This window comes from Onychomys torridus, chromosome X (genome assembly GCF_903995425.1).
Source record: "Onychomys torridus chromosome X, mOncTor1.1, whole genome shotgun sequence".
In the NCBI taxonomy this organism is placed as follows: domain Eukaryota; kingdom Metazoa; phylum Chordata; class Mammalia; order Rodentia; family Cricetidae; genus Onychomys; species Onychomys torridus.
Genome location: NC_050466.1, coordinates 56,627,326 through 56,652,259, shown reverse-complemented (window position 1 = coordinate 56,652,259; position 24,934 = coordinate 56,627,326). Strand labels below are relative to the sequence as shown.

The following is a 24,934-nucleotide window of genomic DNA, read 5'->3' as shown; positions in this document are numbered from 1 at the left end:
GAACATCCTGGGAGAGCAGGTGGGAAGTAAGAGCCTGAGGATGGGGAGGAATGTGATGAAATGCTGCTCTCTGTTCATAATATGGCTTCTCCACTCATGAACTCACAGCAAGTGTGGTCAGCTGCACAAGATCAAGCCAACTAAAATTTGTCTTCCAGCATGGGTGACAGAGGGGTTATGAGACTCTGCCTCTAATTGAGGAGCTATTATGAAGATGGGAAGTGGCTGGGTTGGAGAGATCTGAGGGGAACTGAAGAGGAGAAGTTGGGGTGGGTATTTCAGTTATATATGTATGAAATTCTCAAAAACTCACTTTAAAAATATTTTGAAGTTGAGCTAGGTAGCCAAGGGATAACTGGAATAAGAGAATATCCAGTTTAGTGATAAGTCAAGTTGTTATGAATATAAACTCAGTTCAAAAGGTAGAGTTCTTGTTCTTTGTTATTTTAAAGCTGAGTAGCTCTTACTGCAATCTGCCTTTAAGGGAGGATTAGGCACACTTACACTTCTTTTTCATATTTTATGTACTATCAGACAGAAAACGAATATTGAAATCCATAAAGGTAAATTGAAAGCTGGTCTCACAGACAGACAGACAGATACAGACACACACACACACACACACACACACACACACACACACACACAGGGGAAAGAGACAGTAATTGTGGACAATGTCTTTGGAGGCTGGGTTTGTAGAGGACTTTTGTTTTCATTATCATTCATTTCTGTAATTTTTGTTTAATGATATGGAGGAATTGCCCATTTTTGATATGTGAAGTGGCATGGTTATGTTTACAAGTTCTTATTCCCAGAAGATTCTTACTGAGATATTCATGAACTAACCAATGTGTTATCTGGGATTTACTTCTAAATCGTACAGGCTGGGAGGAGATGAGTAGAAATGGAGAAAGTAAAACAGTCAGAAGTTGATGTGCAGTGAGTCCTTAATTGGTTCCTTGTATAATTGTGTGCAATCTTGTACACATTTCTACCTTTTATAATGACTGCTAAATAAAAGTGGTGGGAGATACACTTGGGAAAATGGGCTGGACACTGAATGTAAACAAACTCCAGTGCCGCATAGCTTTGCTCTCCAGTTCCACACTCTTCAAAATTTAGTGAATGTAACTCTACCTGTGACAGTATTTTGTATACATGCACCAGGCTTGTTTGTTTGTTTGTTTATTTATTTATTTAAAATTATGTACATGTACCACTGTACTATTAGCATTATAAAACATACACAAACATAAAAAAAACTAGATAAAAATAAACACAAGTATCATTCTAGTATGTTCTTCCTATACTCTAATGGACCTGGACTCCAGTTAGGAGCCCCATGCTTAGAGAAGGGAAGGGGGCCTTCTGAGATTTTTGAATAGTAAAGACTGTTTAGGAGAACAGAAACTTACTGGAGTAGCCACAGGAAATATGAGATTGGCTAGAAAGACCCAGAGCTATTTCCCTGAGGCTTCTCAAAGAACCACAACAGACTAGGAAGTTGTTCTAGCTAGATTTGCAATTTGAAAAAGGACCATCATTTCCTTGTAAGCTTCTTTTCAGTATATGCACTACACATAATGTGTTCTGCACACAGTCAGGATACAATATGCATAGAAAACAAACATCCTCCACATAGTATCTTGGGCAATATATTTAACACAACAATTATGATAATTATAATATCTAACATTGAATACTTATTCTCCATCAGATATTGTGGTAAGAACTTTACAATACACAATTTTACTTAAAACTTGTGAAAACCCTATGGAAATAGACTTCATTAATGAAATCTATTTCACCATAAGGACATCGAGACTGCATAAAAGATAGCTTTCTGAAGAGGAAAGGGCTAGTAAATGGCAGGAACAAAATTTAAATAGGGATGTTTCAGACCCCAAGCCCCATATTTCATAACTACTAAACCATAATGCCTCCAGAAGGAACTAATGATAGTGTCCAAACCAAGAGATTGCAGAGATGATTAAATGAGATAATACATGTGATAATGCTTAGCACATTGTCTGACACAGCACACGTCCTATTATTGTTTGTATTATAGTACACAGAATATTTACTACAATTTTCCACAGTAAACACCACTAATGTCTCTCAATAGCAAAACACCAAATATTTAGAATTGTAATGAAATAATGTTTTATTATTTAACCAAACATTATTTATAATAACATAGTCTGAACTCCTTTTGTTGGTTACAATCTATAAATCTGTGGTGTGGCTCTTGCTGAGTCTCTGTGGAATGAATGGCTGACCAGAGAGAAATAGCAACTGTGGCCCTTGCTAGGTCTCCTGCATGGCAGGCTACAAAATGGGACATATTGGTTCTTGCTATACTACACTTATTCTAAGAAGCCATTTACATAAATAGAATGTGGAGAGCTTGACTACAGAGTGATCCAGGAACTACATATGTACATATCAATTTAACTTATGATCAAAGAGTTTGCCACCTTTTGTTTTGACCCAAATGTATTTTTAGAGAGTTGACAGTTCAGAACATAACTTTTGCATTCCCTTAGTTTCACTTGAAATGGTCAAATTTGCCATGTTTCTGTTCAGATTTCATATTTCTATCAGCCAAATGAAGTACTGATTAAATAAATACTACGTTTTGAATCATGGTTTCAATTATCAGAGTAGTCATCTCTCCTTGATTTTCTGGAACATTCTAGATTTGAAATTTTGTCTCAGTAGTAGGCTGTCCTTCCATGTTTTGTTGCTAGCCATGATACCATAGGAAGTTCTTAGAGCTGAGGGCAAGGAGCTGAAGGCTGAGCTGTGCTTGGTGCTGGTGTGCAGTCTGATTTACAATACTGGGTCTCCACTTTTTGTGATGATTAAGTCTTTTGTTTTGTGTAATTGTACAAACACTTTACTAGGTGTTCTCTAAAGGAAGTCATAAGCTTCATGATTGAATTGGAAGAAAATAATGCCTTTGGTTTATGTATTTTGACACTGAGTAGAAGCAGAACTCTCTTTTTCACTGAACAATTTAATTTTGGCATTACTAATTCCATTTATTTTATATAATTAGATAACTAATGCCTTTAGCTATTGCCTAGGATCCTGACAATCATTTCCTCTGTTCTTCTATTTGGGGAAGTTTTAGAATCTAGAAATACTGTAAAGAGCATTTATGTTGACATAATGGAATCTGTCCACCCCCTGCCCATCTGTAGTCCAAATAGCATAAACCAAAATTAAATATGTGAGAATTCTTGGAAGAAAGCATCCAATAACAAAGTACTATGAGCGAAAAGTTAATTTATTATATATATCCTCTAATAATTCATAATAGCTTCTTGAATTTTAAATATCCCTTTTCTAGTTCCAATGCTTAAAAATAAATCATAATTTTAAAGCACAAGAACTGTTTTATATACATTTTGGTTTCTTTTCTATTTTTTTCTTTTGGCTTTTACTTCTAAATATGAATGATAGGGTCTCTAAGTATCCACTTGGAAGGAGAGGGGATAGGAGTCATTGTTTTCCTCTATCATGGTAGAATTTAAAATCTTACATCATATGCCTGGAGTTTTGACTATATGAAAAATAGTCAAATGCCATCATTTTCTCATATATTCCTTTTACATGTAATATATGTATAATATAAACAGAATACATCTGATTAGGACATTTCAAACATTTCATCAATGTAACTTCTATCTCCTATTTTATATAAAAGAACAAAATATACACAGAGAAGAAAGGAGACATCTGTTCATTGTACACAGAAAGTAAAGAAAAGTTCATGTATGGCTTTGCAAAGGTAGATTATGATGTGACTTTCATATTTATTTATTTAAAAGCATCTTGAGAGAACGTGTTAGTGTGCTTACAAGAGCGGCCATGGTGGTTGAATGTCGCATCGATAGTCCAATACTAGGATCCCCAGTGGTCTTGCCAGTGGCTGCCTCAGCAGCTTTCAGGAGACAAATATAGTTTATGACCACTTCATCAATCTTCGCTACAATTTCCTGCCGCTGTGTTTCAGAGTTCACAACTTTGACTAACCGCATGCAAGCTTCTGTTAGGCAACAGAGCACTTGAAAACTGGAACTCATAGCTAGGAGCATCTCTTCTGGGCTTTTCTCGGCCATTGCCATTTTCCTACAGGCACTTCCCAACTGTCTGGACTCAATGGATAACAGTTGCTTGTACTGAGAAAGAGTAAGGTCATATGCTTCAGGGCGTGACTCCTCCCTCTTTGCCTTGGTTGCCCTGACAAGGCAGAGCAGCTCATTGGCATCATTCTGGGCTTCGAGGAACCCATCGGGCATTCCATATGTGCTCGCCTTTAGGGCATTTATTCTTGCAATCCGGGCATCAAAAGCCAGACTGCTGAAATCCAAGTCATCCCGGCCACTGGGGTCTTCTGTCCAGACCTTCAACACAGGCCCTCTGCACAGTTCTCCTTGTTTCTGCAGTCCAACAACCAGGGACTTGCTTGGTTCCTGCATGGCTTGAGTTATCTGTGGTTGATAGAGGCAAGAGACCTTAAGGGTGGCCTCTCCCTCCTCTTCATCCTCATCCCCCTCTTCATCCTGCCCTTGGTTCAGAAAACAGTAGCTGAAGGGTCCTCGGCATCTCCAGTTGCTGCTCTCAAGCTTCCGCAAGGGTAGGGTCCTATATAGCTTTGAGTCTTTATGAGACACTGGGGACCTTTTGTGAAACTTTCCCTCAGAGATAAAGTGCATCGAGCTTTGGGAAAAACTTTTGGTGAGCTTCTTCCCCAGTGGGAGTTCTGCTTGTCTTTCCGAACTGGCTTCCTGTGCTTCAGTGATACCTGGATACTTCAAGCTGACTGCACCCTTGGTTCTCTCTTGGAAGGTCTCCAAACCTGAGAGGACACTGCTGCTTTGTCTGAGAGCCCTCTGGCTGGGGGGTGTCCTGAGGCTCCCCCCTCTCAGATTCGCTGGCCACCAGCTCACAGCCTCTCCTAATGCCTGGTTTGCTTGGGAGAAATCATTAGGGTCTTGATTTGGGCTTGGCACCTTTGATTCCAAGTGAATATTTGATGGTAGCAGGATGGGATCAGCTTCAGGATGTTGAGACCAAGCTGAAGGTATGCCTCCTTGTCTCTCCTTCCCAGGCTCTGTCAAAGCTACACTAGGGGTAGTAGAAAAACAGAGAGATTCATTAAGCATCTCCTGGGTGAACATTTTCCCTACTGTTCTATGTAATACCTGTCATTTCCCAAGGGTCTATTTTAAAAGAGCTGCCATGTGTCAGGGCTACTCTGCTTCCCAAAGATTCCTCCCTGATAACTCATAACAGCTTCTAATGTCAATGGATGGCAAGAATTCCTGGAGTTTATTACTTCTGGAACTACTGACCTAGTTAAATTTGTCTAGAAATGTGAAACATTTGTATGGAGACAATTACATTTCATGAATTTCCTTGTTCCTGATATTTACCTATGAAAGGTTAGACACATAGTAAATAAGCATTCCACTGTATATATTATTCTAATAGGATTGAGATATTTAAGTTACCATTTTAAGTGTCTCAATTGAATTCTTGCTAATTAATTCAGCTACTTGTTTGAAAAGGACAACATGAGTTTTGAAGTTTGTTTGGTATAGGGCTTGAGGTCAAGACACTAGATAAGTTGTTCAACTTTCAGAGAAAAAACTGTCATGTGGAGAAGAGCAAGAGGTAACAAAGGCAAAAGCTCTTTGCAATCCATGGAGGATTAAATGGTATTGTTTGTAATTTCTTTACGGGTGAACATGCAGCCAGACAAGGAGTTGGGTAACATTCACAGATAACTTTCCCAAGGCAGGCAAAGTTAATGATGAGTTTGGCGGACAACTAGAAAATCTTTTGAAGACTCTTAAAGATATTTTTAAAAGGTAAGACATTAACCTGTATTAGATCTCAGTAACTTTTACTGGCCACTATGGAAAAAATACTATTGTCATCATAGCATGAAACATTGATAGCATCTACTTGGGTCTCCTGATGACCAGCCAAGTAGGTCAGGAAGAGGATGAGCCTGCTGGGTTTTGGGTTAGAATGGGCAGGGAGGGTGGCTATGTTATTATTTCTACTTGATATAGATTTGATTTGAGGGGCTCATCATAACTCTTGGTACTCTTCCCAATACTGATGTCCATAGGTGGCATGAGACTTTAGGAATGGTGTCCCCTAAGGGTGAGGGAAGAATCTGTGACTCCACTGAGAAACATAGAATCTTAACAAACCTCCAGTATCCCTCACTGTCTGATCTATATCCTTCCCTAAACAACACACAGCAAAACTAGAAAAGGGTGATCTCAGCAAGAAGGAAATAAAAGTCCTATGTGATTTTAAACAATACTATCTTATAGCTGGGAGTCATATGGAAAAATCTGTACTCAGAATTTAGAACAACATTTATGACTCCATCAAATCCTAAAGTAAGAGCAAAGAAAGATTATAATGAGAAAACCCTATTTCCCACATTGTTCCAGAAACCACCATTTATTGCCAATGGGTCAATGATTGCTTCTTAACAGCTCTGTGGCCTTTTTTCTACCTTTTACTCTATATTTTCAGGTTTGCTGTAGATAAGGCCCCCATGATCCTGGCACATAAAATAAAACACTAAATCCATCATTGCTGTACCTGTGGTTTCCTTAATCTTGGGCAGTCGATGGCATCCATCTCTCAATGTGCCAAAGAGGGGATCAGCATTAATGGCTGTGTGCAGAGCAGGCACTGTCATGCGCGGACACATCCCTTCTGTCTGTGGGTGCAATTCCTTGAAGGTGGCTCCATGGTTGGGATGGCCAGTGACTCTTTCCTCAGGTGAAATATAACTCCCACTTTTCCCAGAAGCATCGGGAATCAGGTGCTTCGCCATGGAGGGGCAGAGGGGCGATTCCACAGGAGTGGCACAGGTACTGCTACCGCTGCCTGGGCCGCAGCCTGTGTCCACTGAAGAGCCTTGAGAGCTCTGTAAAGAAAAATGGCCCTCACTCTGCAGGGATGACATCCGCTTGGCCAAATGGTAGTCACAAAGGCGGGCCACACTGTCTTCAGTCTCAGGAAGCTTAGTGGCATGGTCACAAGTGGGCGAGTCAACATCTTCAGGGTTTTCTAAGTCTTTGGCTGAGGCCACACAGGCCATGTCTGTTAGGAAGCAGTCCCCTTGGTTAAGTCCTGAACCTTCATCAGTGTCTCCTTCCACAGTGCCATCCTCCTTCCCTTCAGCCTCCCTGTTCCCCAGGCCTGGACCTCTGGGAAAGGTTTTCATGGCTGGTGCTTCCACACCACTTTTCTCTACCGCCCCACCATCAGAGGCTAAATACCATCTTTGGCTGTCCTTGCGAAAGGCAGTTCTCTCCAGGTTAAAAGTGCTGAGGTGTGGACTGTCTCTTGAAGACACAGTGCCAACTTTGCCTTTGGTGTCCTCCTCCATCTCTGCCATTTTGGTTCCTTGTTTTTTTCCTGGTGCATTCCCACTCAGGGGTACTTTTCCCTCTCCCTCAGCAAGTTTGCTTTTCCTTTTGCTGGTACAGGAATATGCCACTGACCCCATATGCAGTTTGCTAAAATAGTCAGTGACCGACTTGGTCTCCATGGTTTCTGGCTCCATTTCCATGTGGTCTGAGTGAAGGATCTGCTTGGAAGGCACAACTTTGGGTGGGAGGTCAGTTGCTGGGCGAGCAGCCAGGCCATGGGAGGACTTTGGAGGCAAGCCCCCTGAGGGGGCTTTGGAGGTGGGGAACTCTGTTTGCTCTTCTGCAAGAGGGTGATAGCCTTCGTGAGTGGCCAAGAACATGCGTGAGAGGCTTTCTGACTGCTTCTGTGCTGCGGCTAGCTCGGAACCCTCTGTCATTTCAGAAGAGTTAGTCTCATTGCCCGAGTCTGATGAAGACTCAGGACTATAAGCCCGCATGATGGCTACACCTGTATACCATAAAAAACAAGAAGCAGTTAATGGCTGGAGCAGAGGCACTTAGAGACATGCAAGAAAATGTGACTCATTATTATTACGAAAAGGAAAACAAACAACAGCCATGACAAAAATAACAAAATTAAAAAAAAAAACAAGATTTTTCCCTTTTTAATAAGGACTCTGATTTTATTGCACAGTTGTTCCAGAAAGGAGGAGGGGTGCCATAATTTATTTTTAAACTAGCAACAAAGGAAACCACCTAACATGAATCCCCTGTGATGGTAGATCAGCATATTTATGAAATGGGACATGTATGAAATGGAGAACATCACATAACAGGACTCCAAGGACAAATGGCTCAAAAGGATGAGATGACAATAGTTATCAGTGAATAAATGTAACAATGGTGAAAGAACCTGAATTGTCACTCTTCTGTTGTTCTTCTGAAAGAGCTTCTAGGGCTTCCAGTGTGGAAACGACAGCAGGGTCCAGTCCCTTCTCACACTTGCCCTCTGCACTGGTAGGCACAGCATCAATGAGGGACACAGGGATCTCCTCATTCTGTAGGCTGCTGCCTTGTTCCTTGTCCTCTTGGAAGGATGTTGCCTGGCTCTGAGTGTCCTCCTCATCAGAACTGTCTCTAAAGCCAGGTGGGGGAGCAGCGATGGCCATGTTCAGAGAACGCAAGAGGAAGTCATCCTCATTGTCATCGCCTTCTGGAGGAGGCAGGCTTGTGAGGTCAATGATGTCATCGCTTGACCCTGACAGGTCAAGAATGGCTGGTTGATTCATCTCTCCCACCACGAGGTCCTCCTCACAGCTCACCTCATCTTCATCTTCTGCATCGTCAGTGTTTTCTGCATAACAGATGTCATGTAAGAGGGGCTCTTCTATCCCTGCAGGGGCCTCAAAGTTCTTCACATCACCTATGTTTGCATATACAGAATTTGCCACAAACTGGATGCTGTCTGTGTCTGGAGTGAGGTCCAGGTTTTTCATGTCATTGGCACTGCTGATGTAGAGATTCCTCTGCTTCTCCAGCATTTCTGGATTCTCATCTAACAGTCTTTCATAGCCTAGAGTTGGGGGATTCATGCCATCATCCAAGGCAAGATCTCCAAAAATAAAGGACACTTTAGCTCCTCTTGGGGATTCCTGTGCTTTCTTCAGAGTGTCTGGTCCTGAGAGGGTCAACAGGGACCGCTGAGCTAGGCTTCTATAGTTGGCCTCACAGGGGGTATCACCTGGCTGAGTCAGTGGTTGGCTAAGTTCATCTGAACTGTATGTGTTGTCGATATATAAATGCCGGTGCTCTTTGGGACATAAGGTGCTGTCTGTCATCTCAACTGTCTTCTGCTTAGAATCTATATATGTGATTTGGGCTTCTTGTTCCCCTTCGCCAATGAAGGTGGTCATCTGAGGCATACAGTTCCAATCAGGGCCAAGGATATTATGCTTGCCTTTATTTTCTGTTCCTAAAGAGAAAGAGGCAGGTAGATAGGTTACTAAGCTGTCTGGTTTTAGGGATGGTAGAGGTTCTTTTTCTTTCTCTCTTTTCTTCTCTCTCTCTCTCTCTCTCTCTCTCTCTCTCTCTCTCTCTCTCTCTTACATATAATGCATACATATGTGTGTATGTGGGTATGCTCAACCATGAACATGCACATGAAAGCCAAATGAATGCCTGATATCTATCTCTATCATCTTTCATCGGTCAGGGTCTCTCACCAAACCCAGAGCTTGCTGATTCAGTTAGACTGGTTCACCAGTGAGCCCCTGGGATCCACTTGCCTCTGCCTTCCCATTGTTGGGTTATAGTTGCACATCACCAAGATATGGATATTCATGTAATTACTAAGGATCCAAACTCAGGCTTTCATGTTTTCACAATAAGTGTCTCATCTACTCAGTCATCTCCTCAGTCCTGTCTGTGTTTCTTAATTCATGCTTTTTTTTTTTTTTGCCGGAGCTGAGAACCGAACCCAGGGCCTTGAGCTTGCTAGGCAAGCACTCTACCACTGAGCTAAATCCTCAACCCCTGTGTTTCTTAATTTAATGGTGTGTACTATCACTATTTGAGCACAGTCACCCAATATTCCAAATAGAGCACTAGTTGAGGTAGGCTCCAGGTGTTAGATTCCTTGGTTAGGTGACTTGCCCTTAACCAAATTAATACTGCATAAAACAGAGATGCTGTTTGATAACATGTTATAGCATCTTGTAGGAGAGTACGATATCTTAATTCCCTCTGAACCTTGTTTCTATTATTAGGCCTCAATGATATCCATGAACAGAAATATGTAAAATGACTTTTACAGTCTTTAAAGGTGATGTTCTAATGGACAGTTTTCCCAGAAAATATGCCATTTATTTTGTGAAGTGAGATCTAATATTATCTACTTGGTGGAAAAGGATAATGTATTTCCTCTTCCTTGAGTTATGAGAAAGTCAAGGATCTTAGTATGTCTCTCACATTTATTAGGAAACTAAATGTAGTACTCTATTTTCACCCTACTTGTACCTTAGTGGGCAAAGTATATTCATGTATAAATGCCAGTATTCATAGCTATATGTATGTATATATGTGTATATAATGTGCAAGGTAGATCACTCATAGGACCTCCTTTCAGCTCTTTCTGGGTATAGTTAATATTTGGGCTCATTTCAACATTTGTTTGCATTATAAGAGCCTGTGAAGATTTGTTTGATGTTTCTCACCAATTAAAATTGCAAAACGTGAATTTAAATATTATTGTTTCATTTGCTCTTCAAGGGGGTTTTAATGTGGAACTTACATGTGGAGATTTACTCTGATATTTAACAAGAGCGAGAAATATGTCATTCTGTGGCTATTGCTTTGTCAATTCCAAAAGCAACATTCTGAGGAAGATTCAGGGCACTACTAGTTTTTCATCTGCTTTTTCAGACTGTCCCTGGTTCCATATTTGGGGCATACTGACATCAGGTATATGTGACATTTGGAAAAGAAAGTCAGTGTTACTAGAGTAGCTTTTGTTCTTCCAAAATTATATAATGCTGAGCAGTATTTAGTGTAAATTTGCTAAATGTTTATATTTTTATAAGCTACAAGTAAAAGATATACTTTTTTAGGACATTGAGTTATATACACTGGCTGTATTTGCATCCTACTTTGCAGTCAGTATACCTTGTGTGACTTCGACACTTTCATTAATAATAAAAAAATTATTATGATACTGTCACTCAGTGTGTTTGTATGTGTGCATGTGTGTGTGTGTATGTGTGAGTGTGTGTGAGGGAGGGAGGGAGGGAGGGAGGGAGAGAGAGAGAGAGAGAGAGAGAGAGAGAGAGAGAGAGAGAGAACATGTATGTGCAGGATGAATTGCTGTTCAGAGACAAAGTAATGAACAGAGTTTCTTAATTGTAACATGGCCCTAGATTTAGACTAGAATTTGGCAAAGACTTTCTAGAAAGAGTGTCAAATAGTAAATATTTGATGACTCTTAGACCAAGTTTAACACAAAAGCAGCCAGAGATCATAGCTACATAAACATATGGGAGTATGGGTTGAATGACAGTCTTTGAAAGACATGTCTACTTTAAGAATGTTTCTTTTTTGAATGTGTGGCCATGTTTGGAAAATTGTTTTGTATATTTAATTAAGAATCTTGATCAGAGACTATCTTGAAAAATCTATGCATTTCCTTAATACAGTGGCAAGTGGCTTTAGGGCAGAAGAGAAAGAAAAGAATCTGAGCCACACAGGGAAGAACTAAAGGCCATGTGAAGACATAGGCAAAGGCAAGAATGGTGTGATCACAAGGCATACTGGCAGTCATCAGTGACAGGAAGATACACATTGCTTCTTTCTTTAGATTTGTTGGAGGAAGCCAAGATATGTCTACACCTTGACTTTAGACTACAGCTTGATTTTAGACTTCTGGCCTTCAAATAATGAGAGAGTCGATTTCTGTTTCTGTCTCCAAGCCACTACATTTACAATTATTTGTTGTCAGGATCTCAGAAAAGTAATATAATGTGTATGGTTTAATTGTAATAAAACTTTATTCGCAAGAACAGGAGTCAGCCTATTGGTCATGGTTTTCTAACTCTTGAGTTTGGACAACAAAAAAACTAAATAGGGCAGAAAGCTAAGTGCAAATTATACTTATTTAGAGTCTCCTAAAGCTAATGAATGCATATATATGTGGGGTCGGGGATTTTGAAAATGTTTAAAGGCAAAATTCCAAGAAAGAATAAAAAATGTTAGCTTATCGGTTCTTATTAGAAGGTATTGACTAAAGTCTACCTCAACTTGAGATAAGAGAAAAAAAAGTATGTGCTCAATTTCAGCTTTTTTCCTGTAATGAATGCTGTTTCCCTTCCTGGAATGATTCAGGAGACATAGAAGACTCTAGGGTGGGAATCGTGGCTTAGTCTTCACTAGACTAAGCATGAAGTGTAATGATTAATCTTCATTGTCAACTTTATTGGTTTTTGAGACATCAGGAGACACACCTACTGAAGTTGTTTCCAGAAAGGTTTTTAACAGAGCAGGAAAGACACAACCTGAATGTGGATGACACCTTTGCATGGGCTTGAGTACCAAGCTGAATAATAGTGAGAAAGTGTTGAATACTAGTGCAGCATTCATTACTCTCTGCCTCCTGACAGCCGATGATATATTCTCAGCTGCCTCAGGATCCTGCCACCATGCCATTCCTGCCATGCTGGACAGTATCCTCATACTGCTGGCCAAAGTAAGCTTTTCTTTAAGTTGCTTTTGTCAGGTATTTGCTTACAGCAATGAGCATAGTAACCGATTTCAGAATTTTAATTTTCTTATGTCTCAGGAGACCTTCTAGGAGTTTCCAAAAGGGGAAAGGTGGTACTAGCCATTATAGGATGCTGGCAAGAAGTAACTTAGGGGAGCAAAGGTTTATTTTAGCTCACAGTTCTAGATTACAGTCCATCACAGATAGGAGGAAATCAAGGTGAGAGGAATTTAAAACACCTAGTAACATCATATTCACAGTCAAGAGCAGAGAGCAATGAATGCATTGCTAGTTCTTAACATATTTCTTTCACTCTTATACAGTATAGTGCATAAATCCTGGAAATGGTGCCACCCACAGTGGACTAGGTCTTCCCATGTCAATTAAAAAAATCAAGAAAATCCTTCCCAGATATGCTTGTTCTAGACAATTCCTCATAATATCTCCTTGGGTGGTTTGAATAGCAATGGCCCCTATAGGGTCATATATTTGAATGCTAGGTCATTGAGGAGTTTCACTACTTGACAGCCATTAGTAAATGTGGCCATGAAGTAGGTATGGCTTATTGGAGGATGTGTGTCACTGGGGTGGGCTTTGAGGTTTCAGATGCTCAAACCAGGCCTAGTGGCACTTTCTTCCTGCTGCCTATGGATCCAGATGTAGAACACTCAAGCTATTTCTCTAGCACTATGTCTGCCTGCATGCCATGATGACAATGGACTAAACCTCTGACCTATAAGGCAGCCACAATTAAATGCTTTCCTTTATGAGAGTTACTGAGGACCCAAAGATGGATGCATGGATCACCCTGGGAAGGGGAAATAGATGAGATCTCCATGAGTAAACTGGGGGTGAGGGGGCAATGGACGGTAGGAGATGGGGAATGAGAACATAATGGAATGATATGGTTGAGCTGGGACAGGGATGGAGTGGGAGAGCAATGAAAGAGATACCATGACCGAGGGAGACATCATGTGGTTAGAGAGAAACCTGATGCTAGGGAAGTTCCCAGGAATCCACAAGGATGTCCCCAGATTAGACTACTAGCAATAGTGGTGAGGGTGCCTGAACTGGCCTACTCTGGTAATCAGATTGGTGAATACCCTAAGTGTCATCATGGAGCCTTCATCTAATAACTGATCAAAGCAGATGCAGAGATACAAAGCCAAGCCCCTGGCAATCGATCAGGATCTGTCCCTGGTGCATGAGCTGGCTTTCTGGAGCCCATTACCTATGGTCGGACACCTTGCTCAGCCTTGATGCAGGGGGGAGGGGCTTGGCCCTTCCTCATCTGAGTATATCAGGCTTTGCTGACTCCCCATGGAGCCTTTACCCTTCTGGAGAAGGGTATGGGGGGTGAGTAGGAGGAAGAAACTGGGGGAAGAGCAGGAGGAGGGATGAGAGGGAGATCTGTGGTTGGTATGTAGAATGAATAATTGAATGAATAAGAAAAAAATTAAATTAAAGAAAAGATTTTCCATGATTATGGTGTCTCTTCACAGCAGGAGAACATTGACTAAGACACTCTTCTAACATGCTATTCTAGATTATGTCAAGTTGACAACTTATTTTATGTTCAAGGCCTTAACCACTAGGCACTCTTGATGCAGGCGCAAATTGACAGCAAAAACTGACTATTACACTAAATCCCAGACTATCTACTGTTCCACCATTTTGTTCTTTTGGTGGCTTGTCCTTGCCACTATGTGTTAGAGTGAGGAACATGTATAGAGAACATATTTGTACCTTTACTCTTGTTGTAAAGTTGAGCAACACCACCGAGAGGCTAAAGTTCTATTCTTTCTCCCAGTAATAATGCCTACAACGACTAAGCCATTTTGCTTCCCACTTTTAAATGAACATCACATCATGTGTCACTAGAAACCAGATGGCACTAAGACTCCTGTACCAATTTTTGGAGTGCTTGTTTTCCTTTTGTCCTGGCACCTATACGATTTCAACAGCTCATGGGAAAAAGAGGATTTATTTTCTGGGTAAACTTTATGATTTGAAAATAAAAGCCCAGACACTAGTTTTCCAATGTGAAAGTATTGCATTAAATTGCCCAACTGTTCTTTGGAATCTCAAAGGTCATTGTTGAATGGCTATAAATCTCCCTCAATGAAAAACATGGTTATAAAAATGTTCACCACAAGACTCTCTGTATGTACTTATGACTTCCTTTTCATTCTGTCCGTTTTTAAATAAGGTTTTTTTTTTGTTTGTTTGTTTGTTATGTGGCCCTGGGGATGGAACCCAGAGCCTCGTGCATGCTAGGTAATTGCTTTACCACTAAGCTGCACCCTTGGGCCTTTCTCATCATTTTCATTCATTTACATCTCTCAGGGCCTCTCGCTGCCTCTTTGTATATTCCTCTCCCCTCTGAATTTCATTATTATTTTTGTATCATTTTTCCTCACCACCAACTATTATTGGAGTCACTGAACATCATTTTAAGCAGTATACACAGATTTTTTTCTAACTCTTACTTCCCAAGCTAAATTTTTAGTAGAATTATATGAATGAGGAAACTCAAATTTTCCAGAAATTTGAAAATCCATTACCACTTAAAGTGGCCTGGAAAGTCAAAGCTGCCTTCTTAGAATCATTTTTCCTTCTCTTTCTTTCTTTTGGTATGGGTACCCCTTATCCATGGCTAAAACTCCTTCTGTGTTTCCCAAATATCATAGTAAAAATTACATGAGTCTGTATGTACAGATATGTATCTATATACTACAATGAAGATTTATGTTTTGGGCTCAGTTTGAAAATGAAAGGATGTTTCCTTTTTTCCTTTAGGAATAGTGACAAAGAATTTGTTCTCAATTATTCTTAATACATAATACATATGTGTTTTTTTTTTTTGTGTGTGTGTGTGTGTGTGTGCGCGCACACACACACACACATGCCATTGCAAGCATGTAGAGGTGTGAGGACAATTTGCAAAATCAGTTCTTTCCCTCCACCATGTGGGTCCTAGAGCTCAAATGCAGAATTTTAGGTTTGGAAACAATTGCCTTTACCCACTGAGCTATCTCACCAGCCCTAGAATTCTTTCTATTATTATTATTATTATTATTATTATTATTATTATTATTATCATTATTATTATTGCTGCTATTGTTGTTATTCTGAGACAGAGTTTTGTTATGTAGCTCTAGGTGGCCTGGAGTTTTCTATGTGGCTCAGGCTGGCCTCAGACTCATGGTACTCCTTAGTGATTTATCACTGAGTAAATTCTGGGTACTTGGATTACAGGTGTGCTACTATGTGTAGCTGGCAGTTCTCATTTTTCTAAAAACAGAAATCCTATTTGTGGGACCCTCAGTTCTAATTTTGTCATCATTCCGCAGTTCTGACTTGTTTGGTGGCATCTATTAGCCATATTTATTGGGCTTCCACTGCAGAGAGAAGAAAATGAAGTCTGAAAAAAGTCACGAAACCAATTTTAACTACGTGCATTCAATGGAATAGTCAATTTAAGACCTATGGCCCTCCTTGCCCTCTGGGAGAATTTTGTCCCATCAAGTAGCTGGAATGAACTCTGTGATACTTTTGTCTTATCAATGTCCATATCATGGCTCCCAGATGGTGACAGGGTAGAAGAAATTCCTTCTAGAACTTCCAAGTCCAAACCATGTTTGGTGGCTCACACTGAGAATCCCAGCACTCTGAAGGCAAAGCCAGGAATGCCATGACTTCAGATTAGCCTGGGACATGGTGAGTTCCAGCCTAGCTTGGGCTATACACTTTGTCACTAAATAAATACATACATACATAAGTAAATTAGTGAATTCATAAGATGTCAATGCTCTAGTCTAGGACTTCAAAGAAAAGAGAAACTATAGCAGGGGACTTAGTTCTCAGGGTCCTGGACAAGTAACAGTGAGGCAGTAAAAATTTAGTCACAAGACCATGACATTAGCTTAGTGTCAGAGTGTCTGTCTAGTATATAGGACTAGGTAAGGACCTGGGTTATATCTCATAAGCACCAAGAAAAATAAAGAAAAAAAGAATAGAAAAAGGACTATCAAGAGTTCATAGCAATAAAACTACTGCCTTAGAAGTGAGTACCTCTCATTTCCAAGTGATATTCAAGGTGCAGTGGGTGAATCAGCATGTTTATTTTTAATAGTTAATCAATGCCATCAGTACTTAACGGCCTTGTTTTATATTTGGATATTACATATTTTTATAGGTACAACTCTAGGTTTTCTCTTTTCTTCACAGTAATGGGGATTGAAATAAGTGTCTCACATGTGCTAGGTAAGCACTCTATACAATTTATACATGTGTGTGTGTGTGTGTGTATGTGTGTGTGATGTATGTGTATGTGTGTGTGATGTATGTGTATGTTCACATATATGACTGTATATGGAGGCACGCATATACCATGGTATGCATGTGGAGGTCAGAGAACAACTGTAGGTGTTGGTTCCTATCTTCTACTATGTTTAAGGCAGGCTCTCTTTCTTATTTGCTGCTGAGCTGTATACTCCAGATACATATTATGTGTCTAGCTTTATGTGAGTTCTGAGCATTGGAATGCAGGTCTTCATCTTGTGTGGAATGTACTTCTCATCTTTCCAGCCCTTGGAATCAGCATTCTTAAGTATAAGACTTTACTATTGAATTCTGTTACTGATTACTATTGTTGGGTAAGTTCTCAAAAGGTAGGTATGAGGGTTAGTCAGCACTTCATGAATTCAGAAAGAAAATACCTGTGTCCTGCGTGCCTGCATTTTTCTTGTTGGCCATGTTAAATATTGACCTCCTGGAGTCCACAAGCAGCCGGTAGTATCCAGCCGTCAGACAGGCCAGGTTCATGGCATCTGATGACTCCATAAGGAGTGTGATGGGCTGAACAACAAAGAAACACACAAGGAAGAATTTTTAATTAGTCTTCCTGACTAAAGTATGAACTGTAAGCAAAGGAAGTTACTGGGTAAACATTCTGTTGGAGCAATGTAACGAGGGGAGAAGCTCAAAGGCAATACAAGGTGCCTTACTGAAAAACATTCAGGAGACACAATTGTCAATGCCTGCTGCCTTCACAGAGCTGACATAACTGACAGAAGAGCTCCAAGAGAAGCAGAGGACCTAGCCTGAGCCACACTGCCATGTAGGGAGGAGTGAGAGGAGTGAATTAAGGGTATTAGAAACACTGGGAGAGGATTTCTGCAGAGCAAATGAGAATGCATCCATTCTCTGCAGGTGACCATAACAGAAACAACACTGAGTTCACATGTGTGCTCTCTATGCTTATAGGAATTCATGGACTGAATTTAAAATTCTCTTCCAACTCATTCTGGAAATAAGTACTAAGCCTCATGAAACATTGATTTTCTTTTACAATAGCTAAATGTCTAAAGAGTAATAGTTAAGGCTAAGTTATCTCAGTTACCAAGAATCAAACCCATGACAAGGAAACCTCAGAAATATTAAATTTGAGATTCATGAGATTGAAGAGATGGCTCTCCTTGAGAGCTTGTACTGCTCTTCCAGGGGGCATCTGAGTTTGGTTTCTTACACTTCCACCTGGTAGCTCACAACTCTAGATCCAGGAGAGCCAATACCTTCTTCTGGCCTACAAAAGCATGTGTGTGTGTGTGTGTGTATGTGTGTGTGTGTGTGTGTGTGTGTGTGTGTGTGTGTGTGTACATATACACACTTTAAAAAATCTTATTTGAAATGTGAGGTTAGTGGTGAAAAAGAGTGTTCAAGAGAAATAAAATGCAAGTCACAATTTTCACTATAACTGTGTGGAACGTGTCAAAAAGAGCTAATAAAAGGATGTTTCTAAAAGAAGTTATAAATTTACACAAACATAAACAAGAGCTGAGAGCTGGGGAGAGCCTGCTAAAACTGGAAACAATGAGCTCATATGAGGTTACATATTGTAGGTATGGAAGGAAATGCTCATAGGGAAAATCTTTCTCATTGGCTAGCAAGGATGTGTTCTTGTTGGAAGAAAGAGCAAAGGAGGCAGAAATATGAGAATAGAAAAAAATCAGATTACAAAAAGGTCAAGACAGCAAAGTGATAAGTCTCTACTTCTCACTCTTAGGAATAGGACGCTGGCCAGGTTCCATGCCTTTGGTTATTGGAACAACATCTCCCATCCCAGCTTAGTCTCTAAGCTACCCACTATCTGTCAGTCCAGAGAGGAGACCATTAGCAGGGTCTCCTCACTCATTTCTGTTTGTGACATACTATTCCTGTTATTAGTGACAATATCTAGTTCTCATCCATTATATCTTTTCCCTACAATGTGATGATTTCTCTCAGCATCTTAGGCCATGAACTAGGATAGGCACTCCAAGAGTCTTGTCATACTTGTGTTTGGCTAGGAAGTCAATTGGAGTCATCTAGAATTAAGGACATGACATCTCATGTGCATAGGTGAGATGTGAGCCTCCATTCTCTTTGTCATGGTAATCTCTTCCTGATGTAGAGCAGGCTAGTACACATTCTGATTTGCTCTGCAGAAACTTATTACAATCACCCCAGTGTCCCTTGATCCATGTCTCCAACTCTGCCATAGTGGTAGTGACTTTAGGGTTGGGTATCCCAACTTAACCAAAAGAGAATGAGAATTCTAGTGAAGCTAGGGGAACTCTCACTGACTCCCCATGTGAGTAATCCAGTATAGAAATTCAGATTGGAGCACATTTTTCCCTGATGTTAATATGATCCAGTATTCTACAACCAGAAGGGTCTGAGAGATGATGACTTGCTTTTTTTGTGCATAGATGAAGAAACTGTGCCCTAAGAAATATAACAACCTATCCCCAAATCATACAGCAATTTAATGAGTACTGGAGTTCCTGGACTGGAATTGTATGGATTTTTTTCACAATATATTATCTTTGAGGCCGTGCATATATCAATTCTTTCCTGTATGGTAACTGCCATCAATGTTATCAGAAATGAGCTGTTCAAGCCAGGACCATGGATCAACGTTTGAAAGGCTCACCTTCACATCTAGCACGTGCAACTCCACCCTCACCAAATTCTCCTCTTCAGTAAACATTTCAATCCTGTTGACATGGCTGAAGTCAGCTAAAAGAGCCACCAGATTGGTTTTGGTGTTTATGACATGGCTTATGCCATACCGGGGACCAACCAGAAGCGTCACTTCTGAGCGCTTCTCTGCCTGCTGAGGAAAAGAGAATGACAGAATATTTCAAAGCCTGGACTTCTGAAGCACTATGTAAATCTCAATCTGAGAGTCTGTTTTCATAAGACCACATTGTTTTCTTTAGAAAGTTTTTCTGGGTCACTCTGTACTAAATCATCCAATTAGAAGGACTTATATATGAGTATGTGGAGATGTTGGTAAATTATGAATAGCATAGAAAGTAAATGTTATCATGATACAATATATTTATAAACATCAGAAGCATTTAGAAGTGAAACTTGCAATTTTTTTCCCCTTCTGGCTCAGTGATTGAAAAGTCATCACTGTTGAGTCCTTTGATTTCCTTGTTTCTTTGCATTTCTTTTTACAGGGTCTGCTACAGCAATGCTATCTGGTTTGAACATTTCTCAAGCTGTCTTCAGACTATCTTCAGACTTCGATCTTAACCAGGAAAGATTTCCAGCCTCTTTGTTTTTGTCATTAGGGACAACTCCTTGAAGACAGCCCATGCTGTGACATTTGCAGGCCTCTATGGCTCCAGACAGAAAGAAAGAAAATGAAATTACCACTAACGTTGCCTTGAACACACGGCCTCCATACAGACGCAGGTCACTGAGGAACTTGAGATAGTGGACCTTGGCTTGCAATGCAGACAGCTAAGGAGAGAAAAGAAAACTCAAATGTGGACTCTAGTGGGTGGGGCCCTTTCTGATGTGGAAATAAAGGCATAAGAGAAGGATGCTTTTTTGTTGTTTTGAGACATGGTTTCATATATCCTAGGCTACCCTCAGACTTGCTATTTAGCCGAGGATAACCTTGAACTTCTGATCCTCTTGCCTTCTACTCTAGAGTGTTGGAATTACTGGTGTGTTCTACCATGCTTAGTTTATGCAGTGGTTGGGCACAGTCTAGGGCTCTGGGTTGTCTATCAACTGAGTTTCACCTCCAGTCCCAAATGATGTGTTTATTGGGGAGATGGGATGTAAGAAAGACTCTTCAGTAGGAAGGGTAGTAAATTGCTATAGCCTGGATTTCCTGCTGTCAAAATGCAATTTGACATCGAGATTGAAGCTTGACTGCTTCTGGAGAAGTGTATGTGTGTGTGTGTGTGTGTGTGTGTGTGTGTGTGTGTGTGTGTGTGTGTGTGAGTGTTGGGGTAGGTGCATGGGTTAGGCCATTTAACAAGTGAGAACAAAGTAAGACATGACTACCCACTGGGAGGTTACAATAGGCAAGGGATTTTCCAACTGTGATTATTGCCAAAGTAATGTGGCATATGGCCTGTAAATTCACCAATCACACAGGAGACTCAGCAGCACATAGAATTTGTGGGGGTTTCTGAAATCTATGCAAAGTCTTTAACAGGCTTGTTCAACCTCCCCTCTCAAGTTTCTTCCACTTTTTTCAAGTTTCCAGGGAGAACGAACTTTCTGAACTCCAACCACTGGAAAACTGTCTAAGGTTGCTATGTAAATCCTTGTTTTGTTAATTCAACTCTGAAAATCTGTTGAGAATTCTCTGAGCTGAAGTACAAATATTCAGATAGAACGAATTTTTATAGAGACTTCAAAAATATTGGCTTTTACATCATTTTTAAAAAAGAGGAATTTGACTAGAAATGTGTCTTTGTTTCATATTGAATGCAAAAGGAATGTTTGTCAGGGTGAAATTTTCAACAAGGTATAGATAATCACCGTTAAGTAGCAAAGACTGTAAAATTCTGTTTCAGCCATGCTTGACTTTCCAACACTTGATAACTATAATGAGAGTTATTGCCCTTTGTGTAGTTGGGATTTTGCACTGTTCACTCACTCTAAATCTTACAAAAACCTGAAACAATTTCTGCAAACCACTCACTATTGGCTAGAAATGCTACTTTTTATAGGAAACACACACACACACACACAATTGGTACATGATAAATGATAGAACAAACTAAAATTGGTGGTTGCCAAATTATTGCAAGACCAGTAGACCAGGCTTGGAAAATTAACCAAATCAAATTAGTTAACAGAAATCAATTTTGGGCAAATAAGAACAAAAACTGTAAAACTGAAGTGTGTGTGTGTGTGTGTGTGTGTGTGTGTGTGTGTGTGTGTGTGTGTTTGTGAGGGTGTGCATGTATATGACTGCATGTGTGCATGGAAGACAGAGGACAACCTCAGGTGTGATTTCTCAGAAGCCAGTCACCTTGTTTTATTGGAGATAGTATCTCATAGGCCTGAAGTTCACTAAGTAGGCTAGGCTGGCTGGCCAATGAGTTCCAGTGAGCCCTAGTGAGCTCCAATGAGCCCCAGTGAGCCTCTGTCTATTTTCCCAGCACTGAGATTATAAATGTTAGTCACCACATGGGTTCTGGGATTGAATTCAGGTCTTCCTGCTTGTATAGCAAGGGCTTTACCAACTGAGCAATCCCCCAGCCCTGGTAATCGGTAATCATAAAACTCTTGACCTGTGGTATCTTGCTATTTGTTTGAAGCTAAGTACTCACAGTGAGGTGATAGGAGACATTTTCCTTTGAAACTGGGAAGGAGAATGTGGCTGAGAGTGTACTGAACTTGATTATATGTTTAAAAAGTTTATGAGGTGAAGCTTTATAAAAATGACAGAAAATAAGATACTAAGACCAAAGAATTACCCACATGGATGGTGAGTTGTATTGGGGTCAGGCAAGTTTCAATAGCCCATATCAGCTGCAATATGTACACAGGCTGTTTTCTGTTTTAAAGGCTCAGAGATTTAAGGCTCCTTGTCCTTCTAGTTACTGGAATCTTTGCTCTCTTATTACTTCTAAACCATACCTTTCCTTTTCTGACCAACTGTATACTTTTAAATGGTCTTTGTGTGTCTCCTACTTAATGAAAACAGAAATGAATACAAGGATTTTAACACCAATGATGAGTAACAGAAATAACTTTGCTTTGTCTTTCCATTGTAGAATTTAATCCAATGGTTGTCACTGGGTATGTTGGTGGTAGTGACTTTGGGCGTTAGGGCATATTTGGTAATATCTGGACACATTTTTGTTTGTAATAATTAAGGGAGGGATGACACTGGTCAGAATAGATCAAGGACGCTGCTTCATATTTCACAATGCAAAGCATAGCACCCTTATATCTTGGCAAGGAATAACCTCTTACCAAATGTCCACAACTCCCTTAGAGAGAATCGCCAATGTAATAAATATAGTAACTGGCCTGCAGGACCCCTTACTGGCTGCTGTGTATTAAAGTTAGTCTGAGTAGTAAAGTAGTACAGGATAAAAATGTACAATTATCTTGTGACTTGATTCCCTGACTGTAAATCTCATGTGAACACCCCATACCTCCTGCCCCATCAATAAGTAGTTTCCAATTTGTGAGAAAGAAATAGATTTCTGGAAGGATCGGTAGTTTTTGTTCCTTTTAAACATACCTGAATAGTGTATGAAGTTTTTCTTGAAATATGGTGTGCCAAGTGTGTTCTTCACAGGCTAATTTTAAATGATTTCTTGAATGCGTGCAAGCCTCTCTGCTTAAAATCTAGATTCTATTAGGATGTAACTGGGATACCTTTTTACCCGGTGGTACCAAGTTTTGATTTGCTTTGACAAGGTGGGAAAGTGCTTTCTTGATGTTCTTCTCTTTCATGCTCTGCAGCACAGCAGATGGAAGAAATGTCTCCAGTCCCCATTCTTTCCTGCAACAGAAAGCGCATCATTCGTTCCTCGTTCTTGTGATGATGACTTATATAAGCCCAAATGACACTCTGTTGTTTGTTAGAACAAATGGACTTTTGGTAAGACAGGGAGGCAACTTTTAGTTTACATGTAAAAACACGTTATTGGATCATTGATACACATGTTCACATTTAAAAAGAAATGTACATATTCCTCACGCTGTAGAAAGACCACTAACAGCTGGGCATTGGTGGCACATGCCTTTAATCCCAGTACTCGGGAGGCAGAGCCAGGCTGATTTCTGTGAGCTCGAGGCCAGCCTGGTCTACTGAGCAAGATCCAAGACAGGCACCAAAACTACACAGAGAAACCCTGTTGAGAAAAAAAAAAAGACCACCAACAGTGGACATTAAAGAATCATTTTGTTCAACCAATTTCTGAGTCTCTTAAATGCATCCTATATTCAGATATTTTCAATATGCTTTCTTTGCCGCCTTCAGCTTAACCTTACTGTCTTCATTGATTGTGCTTGCCTTAGAGATATTTGTGTCTTTATTTTAAAACACACACACACACACACACACACACACACACACACATACACATACACACATACATATAACACATACACATATTGGGGACATTACTAGGGCTCAGAGACCTAGGGTAGAATAAAACATGGCTGACCAAAAAAAAAAAAAATTAAAACAACAACAAAACAAAAATCCAAAAGTCAATGAAATGATTCCTAACAATATTCTGCTATACTCATAGATTGGTGCCTAGTCTAGTCATCATCAGAGAAACTTTCTCTGGAAGATGATGGGAATAGATGAGGAGACCCATGTTTGAACTTTGGTTGGAGCTCGGAGAACCCTATGGAAGAGCTCAAGGAAGGATTGTAGGAACCAGAGGGGATGGAGGACACCAGGAGAACATGATCCACAGAATGTACTAAGCAGGGCTCATAGGAGCTCACAGAGACTGAAGAGACAATCACAGAGCCTGCATGAGTCTGACCTAGGTCCGTTGCATATATGTTATGGCTGAATAGTTTGGTGTTCTTATGGGATTCATAACAGTGGGGGTGGAGACTGTCTCTGACCCCTTTGCCTGCTTTTGGGCCCTCTTCTTCCTACTAGGTTGCTTTGTCCAGCCTTGCTATGAGGGTTTATGCCCAGTCTTATTGAGTCTTGTTATGCCATGTTCAGTTGATGTCTCTGGGAAGCCTGCTCATTTTTGAAGGGCAACAGAGAAGCAGTGGATCTGGGGAGAAGGGAGCTGGGGAGGTACTTGGAGGTCTGGAGGAAGGGGAGGCTGTGGATAGGATATATTGTATGAGATAAGAATAAAGAGAAAATTCAAAATAAAAAAGATAAAATACACACATATAAAACACACACACACACACACACACACACACACACACACACACACACACAAACACACACGGGGGAGGGGGGCATGTGCAG

The 24,934-nt window shown here is 40.3% G+C and overlaps 1 protein-coding gene across 9 annotated transcripts in view; it reads right to left on the bottom strand.

Moving 5' to 3' along the window:
* Positions 1-1,169: 1,169 nt before the first annotated feature.
* The window catches only part of Frmpd4 (FERM and PDZ domain containing 4), a 914,754-nt gene continuing 890,989 nt past the window's right edge, over positions 1,170-24,934 (bottom strand). For 5 of the 9 annotated variants that reach the window (XM_036174309.1, XM_036174312.1, XM_036174311.1 and 2 more), the window contains exons 11-17: positions 23,356-23,482; positions 20,371-20,460; positions 19,640-19,822; positions 17,385-17,523; positions 8,329-9,387; positions 6,637-7,923; positions 1,170-5,131 (exon numbers count right to left, since the gene is read on the bottom strand). In XM_036174309.1, the coding sequence (XP_036030202.1) occupies positions 3,822-5,131; positions 6,637-7,923; positions 8,329-9,387; positions 17,385-17,523; positions 19,640-19,822; positions 20,371-20,460; positions 23,356-23,482 (4,195 nt within the window). In that variant the 3' untranslated portion in view covers positions 1,170-3,821. Of the gene's footprint in view, positions 5,137-6,636; positions 7,924-8,328; positions 9,388-17,384; positions 17,524-19,639; positions 19,823-20,370; positions 20,461-23,355; positions 23,483-24,934 lie in introns of all 9 variants that reach the window. The other 4 variants (XM_036174316.1, XM_036174318.1, XM_036174310.1 and 1 more) reach the window with 3 other exon arrangements.